The 17303-nt window shown below is 42.5% G+C and overlaps 3 protein-coding genes across 3 annotated transcripts in view; 1 reads left to right on the forward strand and 2 right to left on the reverse strand.

Annotated features, from left to right (window-relative positions):
• The window catches only part of LOC132450328 (salivary glue protein Sgs-3-like), a gene marked incomplete at both ends in the record, with an annotated part of 85237 nt that overhangs the window by 34272 nt on the left and 33662 nt on the right, over positions 1-17303 (reverse strand). The gene's annotated exons all lie outside the window — the stretch shown is intronic.
• Positions 7508-10015, forward strand: LOC132449511 (NF-kappa-B inhibitor alpha-like). The gene is made up of 6 exons (XM_060041190.1): positions 7508-7817; positions 8360-8465; positions 8616-8823; positions 8948-9036; positions 9188-9442; positions 9587-10015. The coding sequence occupies exons 1-6, from the start codon at positions 7564-7566 to the stop codon at positions 9614-9616; spliced, it is 942 nt and encodes a 313-aa protein (XP_059897173.1). The 5' UTR covers positions 7508-7563; the 3' UTR covers positions 9617-10015.
• Positions 11329-17155, reverse strand: psma6b (proteasome 20S subunit alpha 6b). The gene is made up of 7 exons (XM_060041191.1): positions 16967-17155; positions 16365-16459; positions 16014-16095; positions 14158-14313; positions 12904-13082; positions 11998-12092; positions 11329-11547 (listed from the first exon to the last, which is right to left on the reverse strand). The coding sequence occupies exons 1-7, from the start codon at positions 17040-17042 to the stop codon at positions 11490-11492; spliced, it is 741 nt and encodes a 246-aa protein (XP_059897174.1). The 5' UTR covers positions 17043-17155; the 3' UTR covers positions 11329-11489.

A 17303-nucleotide genomic window follows, 5' to 3' on the forward strand; every position in this document is an offset into this window, starting at 1 on the left:
TAGGTCAGTAGATTCCCATCATTATCATGACCTGTTGAGGCTCATCCTTCCCCATAATGTCCTAGTAGCACAATGACCAGGTGGTTGGTTGCACACTGCGCAGAGTCAACAATGGGACCAAATACAGGAACAGATAATCATGACAAGAATACAAGGTGTAAGAGGTGTCTAAAAATAAGATGGGTTTTTCGGAATTTGGAAAAGGGAACTTTTGAATAAATAACAGTGAATGTTGGAACAGTTACAAAATAACGTCTTGCATTTTACATCCATCGTAATACACTTGTCGTATGATAAGGATTTAACTACCGTTTTAACTACCTAATCTCAATATACAACCATATTGTGTTACTTGCTAACGTTTTGCTGGTAGCTCTGATGCAAAACTACAAAACAACCAGAACCTTTGACCACTTAATGCACAGTGGTTCACTTGCTTCAGTCCGCCTGGTGTAAAGGGTGAACCTAGTTGCAAAGGGAATGACCTGAAATGTACTTGGGGTAGAACAGAGAAGGCACAGAAACAGGAACAGAAAGCGGTGATGACCAGGGGAAAGGGGCAGACACAACCTACAGAAGATGAACCACAAGTGTGCATCATCATTGATTAGCTTAGTGTGCCGTATTTGGCACACATTTCACAAACAAGCACACACACTCACACATATTTTTACATATTTAAATTTTTAATTATCATTATTTACTTTATCTTGTTTTGTTGCTTCTAAGTGACTGTTCAGGAACCAGGCCTAAGAATTTTACTCTTGTGTAATTGTACAATAAGATGTAATAAAAGTAACTCTGATTCTGATTCTGATCTGACAGGAAAAACCAAGGAACGACATGGCGTTGGGGTGCATGTTTGGCAAAGATTTATTGCCTTACTACACAACTAAGTAGTCACCTTGGCGAGACCTATAGACCTACCGTCATCTCAACAGTCAAACATGCGTGACAGGATAGTAGTTGCAGGTTAGAGCAGTAACAATTAAGGAGAGGGAGAGAGGAGAGGATTAACTGGTTCATTGTATAACTGTGATTGGGCAATGCTGTAACAGCCTGTTTGTTGACAGTATCATGGCAACAACGAGCCCTGTTTTATTGAGAGAGCATTGTAAAACGTAGGTAATACCCAGCAGATACGCAAATGTAGGGAATTGCATTTGGTCAGTAGAACAGTGGAAGATTAGCTTGTGTTTTTTTGTGTGATTGTGTGTATATGTTTGTCTTTGCACATGTTGGTGCGTATAAATCTGTGTGAGTGGATGTGTATGTAGGTATCACCTGCATTCTGAAACGCGCCTCCATTTCTGTGGGCGCATGCTTTTTTTTGTTGCACAAATTCAGCATGAAACTAAAAGTAGATGACAAAGGCCAAAGGGGGGAGACAATCAGTGTGTTGCCCTCGGTTCCTAGGGTCTGAGTCAACACACCACCTCCCATGCACGGTTGCACTTCAGACAGAGTGAAACAAGACCGAACAAGGTTGACCTAGCCTGCTGAATAACAAAGAGTGTGGCTCTCCATTGTAACAGAGCATGCAGGTGTCGCCATCCGTGTACATGATTTGTCAAGTTAAAAGCTGTGCTTTCCCAAACGACTCCACTCAATTGGTTTCTGTTGAAAATGTGAATGCCTTCACTTTGTGTCTTGCAAGGACGGATTAACATGACCATGGGCCCCGGACACAAACCAGCAATGGACCCCTACCAACACGCAAATACACCAAACTGATAACTCATGCAATCCACAATCACACACATTATAATGCAGCGTGCAGCCAGGAGAGAGAGCGAGAGAGAGAGAGAGAGAGAGAGAGATTACAACACGTCGCAGAATGTCCCTCCAATAGAATGTCCCTCGCATCCAAAGTTTGCTTTATTATGGCTGAGTCAATTGCCCCGATGCTGCTTATTCTCCTCATCAGTATGAGCATGTTGGACATATGATCTGGGCTCCTCTCTTGTTCGGAGATGCGGTGTGGATGTTTCCAGTCGCAAAACCCCTCCACAAACGTATTTTTTTTTTTCAAAAAAAGTTTGCAGGCGAGGCAGAATATATGGCCAGATGATGGTGAATATAACAGCCATTCTCGCGTTGCGAGTGGTCTATTAGGCAGTTGGCTGCACAACATGTCATTTGTTAACAAACAAACCCGACCACCTAAACCACAGTCTCTTGCAGATGCGGGATATTTCTCTTGTCTGTTCTGAAATGTCGAGGCCCCTCTTTCAATGAGAATGTTTTTTGCTTTGTCACTAGCAACGTTTTCCCACAACGCAGAATCCTTGACTGTGTCACACCAGAGATAGTCAACGTTTTCATTTTTTCATCCTCAAAAATGTTTAGATGGATGGTGATTGTTGTACCAGGGCAGTATCTTTAGTGTCTGTTGTATCATGACCCTACGGACTTCAGTGGGGGTTTCATTCCATCTGTGCACGATACCTTCTCAACAAGCAGGTGTTCGCCTGCAGCCAGAGGGGGCGCTAAAATACCAATTCCCCACACAAAGTTATGTACTTCATTGAAAACCGCTACGTAGCGCTTTTTTTTTTTTACTGCTCGCGCCCCCCATGTGATTTGGCGCCCCCCACAAATATGGCGCCGGGCGGCTGCCTGGTTCGCCCGTGCCTAAAACCGCCACTGGTGCTGCCAGAGCCTCGTCGCTCTCATCGGTTCTCATTCTCCTCGACCTGTCCGCAGCATTTGACACGGTGAACCACCAGATCCTCCTTGCCACTCTTGACGAACTTGGCATGGCTGAATCTGCTCTTTCCTGGTTCTCATCCTACCTGATGAACCGCACCTATCAAGTGACATGGAATGGCTCCTTGTCCAAACCTTGCACGCTTGAAACTGGTGTCCCTCAAGGCTCTGTACTGGGGCCTCTTCTGTTCTCCCTCTATACCAGATCTCTGGGCTCTGTAATTGCATCACACGGCTTTTCCTATCACTGCTATGCTGACGACACTCAGCTATTTCTCTCTTTTCCCTCATCTGATAAAGCCCTGATTGCAACACGCATATCGGAATGTCTGGCGGACGTGAATGCGGCAGTGCGCCTCGTGTTCAACCTACCGAAGTTCTCCCATGTGACCCCCCTCTTCCGGGACCTCCACTGGCTCCCTGTAGTAGCTCGCATCAAATTTAAGACGATGGTACTGGCATACAAGGCAGTCGATGGAACTGCCCCTGCCTACCTCCAAGCATTGCTAAAGCCACACACCCCAGCTCGATCCCTCCGCTCAACTACCTCAGCTGGACGTCTGGTACCGCCATCGCTAAGAGCTAGCAAAGGCCGTTCAGCAAAGTCACAACTTTTCTCGGTTTTGGGACCTCAGTGGTGGAACGAGCTTCCTGCCATTCTCAGGACCGCAGAGTCGCTCACTATCTTCCGAAAAAGACTCAAGACTCACCTGTTCAGAGTCCACCTCGACTCTGCATAGCCACCCTCCGCCTTCTGGCCACCATTGTACACTCTATTGTATTGTGTTGTATTGTATAATAGTACTTAACTGTGTAGCAACTGCAGTAGCTGCTATCATTGCTGTAATACAGGGAATGGGTTAGCCTAGCGATTGTTGTACTTGCACTTGGTTCTATGAACATCCTTTCTGTACCGACAGAGATATATTGTTGCACTTCTTATGACAAATGTACTTATTGTAAGTCGCTTTGGATAAAAGCGTCTGCTAAATGCCCTAAATGTAAATGCAAATGTAAATTGTAACATATAAACCAAGTGCACACATATGCATAGTATGTTAGGCATCTATATGTATGCGCACACACACACACACACACACACACACACACACACACACACACACACACACACACACACACACACACACACACACACACACACACACACACACACACACACACACAATACATACATGCTTGGAAAGAAGGCATCTTTGAGCCAACCGCTACATGTGTTTAGATTGCATAGCAACCAAGTTACTTCCTTCTGTTAGCACAGTAGCAGAGTCGTTGAGAAAAGTAACAATTCCATGCCAAGAATAATTATGCAGTTATTCATGGTGATAAAGGATCTCCCATTCCATTCTTAGTTCATACTGGGTGTGGAGAAATGTCGTAATTGGTCACAGTGACGTGTTTTACAAGCTATTTGATGTGATAAAAGTATTAATGGGAACTGGTGTGTCGATGCCCTATAGATCACACACACCCCTCTAAGAAACCAGAAGATAATTATAGCATAAATAGCAGGGGGTGCTAGGCCATTGGATGAATATAATCACATTGACTTACTATATGTATTTAGACACATATTGCAAACGAAATGGTCAATTTCAAGCAGCCAAGGTTAAATACATTGTAATATATATAATAGGTTATTGTCATTCTAATTTGGCTGGCATAATTACATCTCTTATGAACCTTTTATTTTACGTTTATTCAAACAGAAAGTCTCATTGAGACTAGAAAGCATTTTAGAAGAGAGCCCTGTTTACATTTACAAAAAGTAAAAAAAATCATCCACAAATCAAAACAAAGATGAAGAAAAGCCTCCAAACACATACACACAGAACGTAATACACTCAAGTCATCTGTGTCACAAAAAGGATGTTACTGTGTTTACCTAGTGCTTGCTCGATTGAAATACGCACGTTGGTGAAATAAGATATGATCAGCCCCTCACCTCAAAAGACTACAACCGCCCTGCAGAGCCCCAGTTGTTAAAGGAAATGAGCATGAGAAGCACAGAACCATAGGCATATAGTTTGCATTACGTGCTTGTGTGACGTAAACCATGTAGTGTTATGTTAACATAGAAACTAAATTGTTCTGGATCTGTTGACACAGAAGTTGACCCAGAAGTGATGTGATGTTGTGTTAAATTAGTGGCAGGGGAGTAAACAAAGGCAATATTTCCTCTGATAACCTTTTTCAGAAAAGTATTTAAAGATATAAACTACATTTCTATAACTTGTTTAGTATTGGCACTATTGTGTAAGCAATAGCTTGGCACTATCTGGTGTCTTGTCATCATGTGGAACACATTGTAACATATGTTTTAAAAGGTGCTAATAAGATTTAAATAAAGATTATATTAATAATGGCTATTGTTATTATTATCCTTATTATTTCCTGCATAGGGGAAATATATGAGGATATTCAATAAAGAAAAATACATGCTGTTTGTGACCCACCAAACAGGTAGAGGGCAATATACAAAACTCAGAATGAACACTCAGTGGTTTCCCAGTGGTAGGTATCCATAGCAACGAGAAGTAAACAGCAGGCATGTGACGACAAGAGGGCTGCGCAACTAGAAGATGCATTTTTGGTGTAAATTGTTAGGTGGAAGTTCCAGTATTTCCCATGCTGGCAAGTTTGAAAATTAGACCCTAAAATGTACTATTAGTTAACTGAGACTCCGGTACTTTCTGTGTAATGGCTAGTGATTAAACAATGTCTGAAATCAAGAGGCTGGAAATGTGAACTGAAGGCTCATGGCATTAATTACACACACAATACAGGTGTTGATATATTAGGGGCCTGTTGTGGGTCTCTTTTCTGGTATGTTTGTGTGTGTGTGTGTGTGTGTGTGTGTGTGTGTGTGTGTGTGTGTGTGTGTGTGTGTGTGTGTGTGTGTGTGTGTGTGTGTGTGTGTGTGTGTGTGTGTGTGTGTGTGTGTGTGTGTCTATATGCGTCCTTGTGTGTGCACGTGTGTGGTTATGTGGTTACCTGTGCATGTGTGTGTGCGTACCTGCCAAAAAGGTTTGGTTGTTTGGATGTTCTTTCAGAATACGGTTGCTATGCAACGTCTTATCGAGGTAAACAAGGTGGCCCATTGGGGCTTTCAGTACAAAATGCCAGGGAGAGGCATTCAGGAAAGCACTGGCACGCACCTTGCAATGAGGGCATGTTTCAATCATGTGATCTGAAGTTCCACAAAAGATGTTCATGCCGCTTGGTTTTTCTCTTCTTGACAAACATTCTAGAATAACCAAGTAGACAGTTGCTATTGTTCTTATTATGGTGAAAAAGCACCAAGATGGCGGCTTTGAATGTGAAACCTTCCTTTATAGCTGAATGTTTCTAAGAGCTTCACAAAACAAAACAATATCTCGCTACTGCATTTCCCCACATCTCTAAATGGTACACAAGACTTCAAAGACTGCAAAGACTGCAAAGAGAAATACCAAAATATGATAAATGCAAAAAGGAAACCATTAGCATAATTATTATTTTTGCATTATTGTAATTGTATTGTCTCATTCAGTGCATTTATTGTTTACCTCTCTCTGTAAATGGCAAGCTATACATGTACTATATATTCCCGCAAAACCTTTCAAGCTGTGCAATAATTAGAGTCGGGAAATGCTAGGCTATGTGTGCAGCTCTGTTCCAGGTGGGTAAGTACACAGCCTGGTGTTTATGGAATGCACCCCATTGGCTTCATAAGGGAGTATCCATTAGGACACAAAAGTATGTTACCCTCTGCCCTTGGTTCACGCCCCAGTGTCTAAACACTGTTGACTATATGCATAGAGGCTATACAACATACTGTACATACGATATGATGCACTTTATCATATGATACACTGTATATTAAGGTCAGAGATAAACAGGGTTTGGGGTAAAGTAAATATAATTTACCTTGAGATTGGAATGAGGGATTATTTTAATTGCCCCCGTAAAATAAAGAGTAAACTGCTGTATTCGCAGAGAACGGACGGATTTTATTCCATTGCAACATAGAAAAAATGAAGTGTTTCCCGAAATTAAGCCTCAAACATAATGCAAGTGGTAAAAAAAAAGCTCATGTGAAAACACTTAAATTTTCTGCCCTGACTGCTGCACATGCAGCGTATGATACATTATGACTCATACATCTTCCTCAATCCCTTAGCATTTTAATGGTAAAGGGCTTTGCCATCACCCATGATGTTGACGTATGCATTAACGTTTTTGAGTAAATGCGTCAGTCCAAATGGACTTTAATCTCAAAGTATTTTTGAGTATTAGAGTTTAACGTGAAGGTGTATCATCATTACAGCAAAAACAAATCGAACCCACTTTTTATGTTTAAAAATGAGAAAGTTAAAAAAAGGCATGCGGTTAACTTTACTGGTCCCATAGATTAAATTCATTCCGGGCTATTTCTGCATAATGTATTTGCATCGGTTGCAGTATGAAAGGTTCTGGAAATAGATTGAGAGGTGCAAAAAAACATCTGAACTCAAAATGCAAGTCCCTGACTTTCCAGCTGGGACAAAAAATAAGTCCCCAAGTAGAAGGGAAATCAAGTCTGGGGTAATCTCACTCATTCAAGTTCATTAGTACTCATTCATTAAAATATATCTGCCCCCGCCACCTCCACGACACACGGGTTTCTAGGTCCCCTTTGAGGGGGGAGGGGGGGTTTCACACCAGTCAGTTGTGTTTTTCTCCCTCTTAAAAAAAGATAAGTCAATTGGAATTCCCCCAGGCTCCGCCCCTCGCAACATATAAAGTCTGCGCGCCTCTCTCAACGACACATCATTCAGCCGTGGACTTTCGACTTGACGCATTTACTTTTAGCGTATGCTGCAGTCGCGACTCAATATGGACTTCTACAGAGTACCAAACAACAACCCGATGGATTACAACGTTGATAACGTGGAACACAAACAAGTGAAGATGTTTCCTTGCCAGGAGGATCGCTTCGACAGCGGCCTCGATTCTTTGAAAGAGGACGATTTGGCCAACGATCTGGCGGAATTAAAAGTCGTTCATTGCGAACCAATCCTGGAGGATAACGAACCATGGAGAAATGCGGTGACAGAAGACGGTGACACGTAAGTTGAATATCCTATCTATTGTACCGTTTTTTTTATAAAGAGCTGTAAAAACAAATCCTGCAAAAGATAACAATGCGCTGAAATAAAGGCCTGAAGGGTTGCATTGTTTTTCTGCACGTTATTTCGGCTCACGCGCAAGCCATATTGAATTACTTTTGGATGCAAGTTTGGACACGACGAAGTCGTCCCAAATAAGGTTTTGCAACAAAGCGATGGTTGGATGAGTGCACTGCGTACTAAAGACCTTGTACTTTGGCATAGAAACCATTATGGGCGGTGCCTAGAGTGCGCACAGCTCAGTCAGGAAAGTCCCTGGCGCTCCGCCAGCAACTGATAAAGCATCAGATGTTTAAAGCCACAACTGGTGGTGGAAATAACCCGACAAAACTCCACTCTTGCGAAACGAGCTTCTGGCTTTGTTCTTTTTCTCCTTTTTCTGTCTCCCTCTGTGACCCCTTCCCCCCATGAGTGTTTTTTTTTCATTTTTTAGAAGTGGACTATTTTTTAACAACAGTTTCTCTCTTTCTCCTCCACACCAGGTATCTGCATTTGGCCATTATTCACGAAGCCACGGAACAAGTGAACCAGATGATCAAGCTCTCCCACAACCAACCCTTCCTCAATGCACAAAACCTCCAGAGACAGGTAATGCAAACCCCCACTCCTTGGAACACAATTTTTCCTGCAAACAATAATTTTTAAAAAATCCACTACAGCAATCAATCCAAATGAATATAACCACTGGCTGCTACATTTCCGCAAAATCTCTAACCAAATCCCTGTTCTCTCCATCAGACGGCGCTTCACTTGGCCGTCATCACAGACCAGCCCCAGTTGGTGGAGAGGCTACTGAAGGCCGGCTGCGACTCCCGGCTAGCAGACGAGGACGGCAACACGGCCCTCCACATCGCCTGCAAACGGGGATCGCTCCACTGCTTCAGTGTACTCACACAGAACTGCCCACACCAGCTCCCCTACCTCCTCCCCCACCCCAACTACGATGGTACGTTGTCAGAACCAAGTTCTCCACTCATGAATAGCGTAGTTCACATTCAAGCCACCAATGTGAAATGAGTTGACCCTGATGTGTAACTGACCCCCCATTATTTTTATTTTTCACTTCACAGGACACAACTGCCTCCACTTGGCATCCATCAACGGCTTCCTCTCATTGGTCGAGAGCCTGGTCCAGCTCGGAGCAGACATAAACGCACCGGTAAGCGTTTCCTGAAACGCCATATCGCTCACCCATTTCTTTGGAAGAACCGGAAACTGAATAATTCCTGACTTAAACTCTAAAAATTCAAAAAACTAAATGTACGTCAAGACAAGTGGAACTAACGTTGCCCCTTTATCGTTTCTCTCAGGAACAGTGCAGCGGTCGCACGGCGCTCCACCTAGCTGTAGACCTCCAGAACTCCACCCTGGTACGCTGCCTGCTTTCGCTGGGTGCCAATGTGCACAGCATCACATACGGCGGGTTCACGCCGTACCACCTGACCTATGGCCGCCAGAACGAGGAGATCCGCCACCAGTTGTACGAGCGCACGGCACAAGAGCTGCGGGATCTGCCCGACAGCGAGTCGGAAGACTACGACCGGGACGATGCGTCCGACGAGGAGGTCAGTTGCAAGTTCATTTTTTGAAGTTCAGTTCAAATCCATCCAAAACGTGTAGGCCTCCGCAAAATATTCGAATATCTTCCGGAGCACGATCATTTATTTTATTTATCTGTTCCTAACGGCATTTTCCTTTTCGCCCAACAGATGTACGATGACATCAAGTTCGGAAAGTAGAGACCGTTCCACCATCTGCTGTGTGCGCGTGTCACAGTGAAGCTGCTACAGGATTTCCTTGCCCAGAGTCCAGGGGGATGACCACCATTGGTCTGCCATTCCTCCTCCCAAGAGCCGCAGGTCCCTGCGAAGACCCATAGAGCCGGTCCTGGGACCACATCATGAGAACCGAGATGGTGTCTGACCGGGGGCCAATCGGGGCCCACCCGTTGGAACAATTTTTCCAAATCGAAAAACAATGATCCACGACACCTCAAAGACATTGGCCTCTGACGGGCTAATATTTTTTATATAATGTAAATACATAGATATATATTTTTTTTTTATGTGAATACTTTTTATTGTAAACACTATGAGTCAACGTGAGATCATACATGAATTAAATTACTTATAAATATACACCTTCTGCCTTGGTACGTCTTTATTTCCTTCTCAACTATTCATTCCCCACTAGTCATTTCTGTAGGCCTGTTCTTAAAACATAGGCAACCCCAGGTTCTGGTTAGTGCTACCATATTAAAATAAAATCTCCACATCCGGTATGACATGCAATTCAGTAAGAGGGAGAGAAGAGTCACAAATTTATGAATCTCATTCCGAACATGCCGGGGTTTCCTAGTTGGGCGAGGCGTGGGTCTCTTGAGTCACACACTTGTAAAACCCCAGGGCCACATTAAGACAAACACTGAGTACAGAAGAACTAACTCATTAACCAATGAGTAATGGGCATTTTAGAGCATACATTTTGGCAAGAGAAAATGTTGTCTTGGGCAAATCGGGAATTCTTTCAGACATCGTGACCTGGAAACAAGCTTCCTCTTTAGTGGACATGCCCCAGAAATCTCCTTGTGTGTTTAGTGAGATCCGGGTTGTATTCAAGTGGCCTAGCTGTCTACACAGAATATCAATGTTAACTTCCTCATTGGCCGTCAAGAGTCCAGGGGGTGAGTGGTTTCAATAGACGTGTAAATGTTCCCTGTTATTTTTCACGCCTATAAACATTAACCGGGACAGTAGACCTGTATTCATAAGGTGGGGGATTTCCAAAGAATGTGACTCAACCTTGTCCTCAGACAAAGCCTCATGGTTCCCGTTTCACAGCCACACAGGTGACCTGTTCCTCAGCAGATACAAGTCAAGGTGGTACTTTGCAGAACATGAGATGGAGACTTCAACAATGGAGGCAAGAACAGAAACTGACGTGGAAGGGAAAAAGTCCCCACAAGTCATTTCCTACATCCCGAAAAATTCCTGAAAAGGGATTTTCTGCATGCGTCATATCTTTAAAAAGTAGGGCATGAGGCATAAGACATAGCAGGGGGGAGAGTTTTAATGCCATATAAGAGGACTGGACTGAATGATTAAGTCCAACAGTTACAGCATGTCATCTCACATTCTCCTAAAGTAGAGTGGGCACTCTGAAGGCAATAGAAGAACATGAGTGGCACCAGAGAGAAAGGCCGGCTTTCGTAATGATTGCCAATTATGGGTCATTGGTTTGCAGAAACATTTTCTAGTTAAATTACCACATGATGTTCAACAAAACCACAAGAACCAAAAAGATCAGTCACTGAGTCAACATGTGGAGAAAAAATAAATAAGAATTTCAAGCTTACACAATGTTTATGCAACCCATTCTAGGGAAGTCAAAGTAATTCGCTACAATATATTGCTTACACTGAGTTTTCAATAAAATAAACATTCGCAGAATCTTTACTCCAAAACGTTTTTTATTGTTCAATGAAACAGCAGGGGGTTAATGTACAGCAAAACAAAGATAACACCAGTCTTCTTTTCTGGGGGGTCGGGGAGACTACAAATCCCATCATGCTCTAACTTTATCCATCAGGGTCATACAGGGTGTTAGCTTCGCTCAGTCCCGCTCTGCGAGGGCCACCAAGTGGGTATCCACTTCAGCCTCAGTCAGCATTCTGAAACAACAAAAACGAAGATAACACTTCCGTCCTCATTTCCTGTAGTACTATAGAAAAGTATGACTGAGGCGATGTGGATAGTCAATTGACATTATAGACCAATACTAGTTTTTTTTCTTACTCCGACATGTCCGACATATTCTGACTGTTCAGGGCATAGTAAACACGTCATCATAATTAATTTAAATAAAATACAATTCTCTGTATAATAAGTTGACGTTGAAACCATGTCCATCTCAAAGAGCTAAAAAATGAATAATCATACATCAAAATTTAAGTTTAACTTTTCAGTGCAGAATACTAAAAAGAGGAGGCTTGGAATGTCAGTGGAAAAAGAAAAGTACTTTTAGCCTGATACATACTTTGTGATTGTGCATTTTCCTTTACGCCTGGCCCCCATTAAAACACGGGTGGTAAACCCCAGTTAATGTTCAGGTGGGCCCTCACCTGAACTTTGGGTCCTGGATGGTGACCACGCCAACCTCCAACTCTGAGGGTTTGAAGTCAATAGACAGAACAGTTGACAGGCAGGATATTGCCGTCTGCAGGGAGGGTCCAAGCGAAACAGAAAAGGGAAATAAAGCACAATATACAGTCAACGCCTGGGGAGGAAACCACAGGGAATTACAGAGCAGGTCAATAGGGCACCTATGTTAAGTTGTTGTTTGTTGATGAACTACATTTATAAAATGTTAAAACCACCTACAATACCAAGGATAGAATCCATCTCTTGCCAAGATCACTAGGACTACCCCTTTCCTTGCTGCATTTCTTCCATTATCAACCGTCTTTGCATTTACATTCTACTTTAGGCATTTAGCAGAGGCCACTGGATTTTACTTTTTAGATAAATATCATAGTAGGTATGCTTAGGCCTCAATAACCACGAAAATAAAGGAAAGTAGGCCCCTCCCAGTTTGGCCCTATGACCCGGAGTGTCTGAGTGGCCGTGGGGGCGCAGACACTAGGCTGAGCTCTGAAGCTCCACCCATAGGGGATGCATTGGGACTAGGGGTTGGTGAAAAATATAAATCATTATTATTATTATTATAGGATTCTGAATCGATTCAAAGCTTGCAAAAAAACCTTTTGGCTTAGGTTTGACTTTGTTAGTTTACGTTGATGCATTCAGTCGAGTTAACTTAGAGTATAACCACATCATTTTATTCACCCTTTACTGTGCTTTCATGCCATATTGGCCACACCGCCTTTCTAGGCGCACTGGAGAAGATACGGAAATTAGCATCCCTAATTACTGAATCGTGAGCCAAAGAATATAAATCGACCGAACCAAAAGAGTCACACCCTCTAATCGCAACACAGGGTTTGAGCTAGACGGCGTTATTCTCGTACCTCGATGGTTTGCTCGAAGGTCCAGTCCAGCTTCTTCTTCACTTTCTTCTCCAGGAAGCTGGTGGCCTCCGTCTGCTTGACCCCGGCCGCGGTGGCCTTGAAGCCGCAGTAGTAGCCGGCCGGGTCACACTTGTACACCTGTGCGCCGTGCTCCGCGTCAATGCCGATCATGATCATGCCTGGGGGAGAGACAGTTCAAACCCTTACACCACTCACTTGTGGAATTTTTTTTTGGGGGGGCGCCGTGAGCACACTCGACAAGTTTGAACATTTAGCTCTAAATCTAAACTCCTACCTACCAAAGAAAGGTGATCATTCCCCATTCCTTTTTACCACAGAATCATGACACAGCTCAACGCGTATCATCTGGAGAAAACTACGCTAATTGTTGTTGCCAAACATATTATTCCCGCCAGCAGTTGTTGACCCCTTCCCGACAGTTGATTTCTTATAGCATATTTATCAAGAAACCCTATGATACAGTCTGGGTTATTTAAAGAGAGTCTGAATCTGACGCACTGCTTCTACTTCATCAAGACCCTGTATAACATGCTAACCTTCCCATGAGTGCAGCTTAAATTGTAATTTTTGCGAAAACTGAACCCAGGGTCTTTTTCATAAAATAAGCCCCCCAGACACTGTTTTGGTGATAATTGAGTATAGAGCTTGCCCGCGAATACCCGGACCAATGTAACAGCCCATATAGCTTCCATGTTATTGGCTAGGGGCACTGCGAACACTTTCAAATCTGTATTTTTTAACCAGTAATATTGCTCAAAATAGCACCAAACCTCTGCAGTAGCATGACTAGGGTCCCTTCACATGAAACAAATCATTAAAGTCTTAGTTAGCGTACCGGGAGTTTATTTAAAAAAAGACTGTTTTCCAAGTCTGTGCCTTACCGGTAGGACCTTGTTTCCACACATTACCGGCTACCTTAAATAATATAATAGAGGCGCCAGATTGTTAAGTTAAATTAATTGGAACCTCCATCACATTTTTTACGATAGCCGGTAATCGACTTGTGTTGACTTCCTGGAAACAAGGACCTACCGGTTATTATATGGGGCTTCCCGGAAAAGACCCTGGGTTAAATTTTGGCCGGAACTACACTTTAAAGCCCAATCCCATTTCTACCCCTCCCCCTTGTTTTGAAGGGGTAAGGGTAAGGGGTAAGGGGAAGGAGTAAGGGGTAGAATTGGGATTGGGCCTAAGAGTCCGATCCACAGACAGAAAACAAAGGGGTGTCCTTACAGCAGCCCAGGGGCCTCATCTCAGCGTTCTGCGTGTACACCTGCGAGATATCCGCCATCCTCTTGCACAGCATGTCCACGGGGATCTCGTAGCCGTACTTGTACTGCCAGTTGGCCGCCTCGTAGCGCGCGCGCTGCACCTGGGACCTGCCGTCGGCTGGGGTCAGAGGTCGAGAGTGGGTTGAATGAGGTTAAGGCAGAAAAAAATTCACAAACTTAGCCGACAAGGTTGAGTGACATTCAGAGTGCTTCTGTGAACTATAATTTGATTTATTTTCTGGTAAAAACACAATCTGATTGTATGCTGCCAAGTGACACAATAGCCCGCAGTGATGAGGGCTTTATATTGAAGGGGCCGGAGCAACATGACGTTATTGGGCGTAATGCTGTGCGTCATCCATAAGACCAGGTGCAACTACACAGAATATAGCATTCCTCTTTAGAGAATGATATGCTGATAAGAAGAATTGCATAATTTATTTGGAAATTCACTAAAAAGTTTACTCAATGTTTTTACGTTATCATAGGGCTGGGTCGTATGGAGAATGCATTATCACGAGAATCATGGTACAACTAAAAGAGCCTTGATAAATATCTTGATAAGCTTATGAAATCAAAATAACATTCCTAAATGGCCAATTTAAGCTAATTGCATTGACGATTATGGAATGGTAAAGTATGGTATCAGACTAAAACTAGTTTTCCTTTCTGACGTTTCAAACATCATGTTTTGATAATTTGAAGGTCACACTGGTTCATCCTAACATATTTAGACTATAAAAGCCCTTCCATTCATGACAATACAATACCATTTTTTCTACGTGTTCTCTTGAATAGTGCTTCTGTTCAAATTCATTGAAACATTGCACATTAAACCCTTATGCCATGCGTCTTATTATCAAATTAAGTGGGTCGTGTTTCCAATGAGAGCACTCGCACCGGGGGCAGATTTCAAACACTGCTCCAAACCTTGGCATGCGTGCTTATATTAAAAGACCAACAAGTTTGCGTTTTCCTTCGATTAAGCGGACCAACAGTATATCAAATAGCAACAGACTTCCCTCACCCAGCACTCAGATATTGTAGTTCAAATTTTTGGAGTAATTCAAATAAACTTAAGGATGAAACTAGAGCTGTCAGTTAAACGCGTTATTAACGGCGTTAACGCAAACCAATTTTAACGGCGTTAAAAAATGTATCGCGCGATTAACGAAATTGTTTTATTAAAAAAAATAAAATAATAATAATAATAATATTTTCCTTTGGCTTAAAACAAAGAAGCAGTAGCCTGACTGCTGTGTTCAAATGACATTTGTTCAAAGCAGTCGTTTAATTGCACTATAGGCTCTTTTTTTGTATCGTCCTGTTTTGATCAGTATATGCCAATGTTGTCATCAATAAAAAATCATTTGCACAAGGTAAGCCGATGCACTTCACCATGTTGATAAGAGAATTAAAATGAGAAGAATTATGGGACAAAAAAATCAAGGGATATTTAGCATAGAAAAAGAATTTGCGATTAATCGCGATTAGTCGTGAGTTAACTATGACATTAATGTGATTAATCACGATTAAATATTTTAATCGCTTGACAGCTCTAGATGAAACGTTTCAGAAATAAAAGGGAAAAACGTTCACGCCTACTAAATGTCTGTCTTGAGGGCCCTTTTTTTAGATGCTACATGGCAGGGCTGGAAAGGAGCACGGTGGCATCCTCCACTATAACATTTCTTTTTTAAGAATCCTGTTATACATCTGCATCGGAAACATGCTAATTGAACGGGGCTCCGTCGATGGGATGCCTGTTGTATTCCGTATGAACAGCATTACAAACAGAAAGCCTCAGTCACTTCGTACCTGTCATCCCAGACATCACACACCCAATGTTGTCTGTTATTCTGTAGAGGTGGGTGACTGTGGACGAGTCCAGGAGCTTGTCCTGGAAGAAAAAGGATGTTTTTAACAGTGAAATAACCCACTTGTATTTGATGGTGAAAATTATAATTCAATGGAATCAATGAGTATGTAGTGTTGAGACGATGGGGTTCATTATATGAACACAGTTGTCTCACTGAATTAGATTATCGATAGTCAGATGCTGAATACTGTTGTGTCCAAATCAAAGCAAGCAACGTTGACATGTAGTCAAGGGGCTGGTGAAGCATCCCACTTGTGTCGTCTATGACAGTTCTCTGAACACCTACTTACTGGAACTTTTTTCTGTGTTACAACAACTGCACAGTCTTTTCCCCTGACTGCTACCGATGTGAGTCCACCTTGGTTGATAGCTTTGAACGCATATTCTGTAATCAAAGAAAAACAAATGAATGGGATTCATTGTTAAGGGTTTGGAGCATCATGTCATAACAACAGCCGTATCAATGCATGACACACCGCGGCATAATTACGTATAGTAGTGTATTGTAGCGAATAAGATATGTTTTATAACAGTGAATAAGCAACGTTTATATAAACCGTTTACTTCATCAATGTTGACATGAAAAGTACAGCAATGCATCAGCTCACCAATTCAGTTCAACACGCTAACAAGCTAACTAGCACTCTAGCTGAATGTGTTGTGTTCAAATCATTTTGACATCTTGTATCCATAGTTATGACAAAGGATACACGCAACGTTATAATTGTCTTACAAATATAAACAATGTGTTGATGTTTTAGCGAGGAGTTTCGCTGTAACCGAATTGCATGTTAGTGCGTAGCCACAAGCTAAGCTAAGCGAACCATGACAGAGCATTTAGCTAGCGAGCTACAAAGAACCGGCTCGGGTGCGATGAGGTCCACGCGCTTACCGACTTGATAGAGCCTTCCCTCGGGAGAGAAGATCGTAATGTGGCGATCAAACCCTGCACTCGATCCACGAGACATGTTACTATCTGCAGTTCACCAAATTCTCACAATATGTACTTTACAAAACAGACCACTTCACTCGATTCATGCAGACTATTTTTACCCGGAAGTTCATCTATCCTCTTCCGGTGTGAGATGAATATATCATATTTCATACTATTATATTAATGACTATGGCTCAGCAGGGAGTATAATTCTGTAACTATTTTAATCTTATTTATTTGAAGACGAATGTGTATCTATCTTTTCTTGATCCTTCTTTGATATTTTAGATAATTA

This window comes from Gadus macrocephalus, chromosome 21, assembly GCF_031168955.1.
Source record: "Gadus macrocephalus chromosome 21, ASM3116895v1".
Classification (NCBI taxonomy): domain Eukaryota; kingdom Metazoa; phylum Chordata; class Actinopteri; order Gadiformes; family Gadidae; genus Gadus; species Gadus macrocephalus.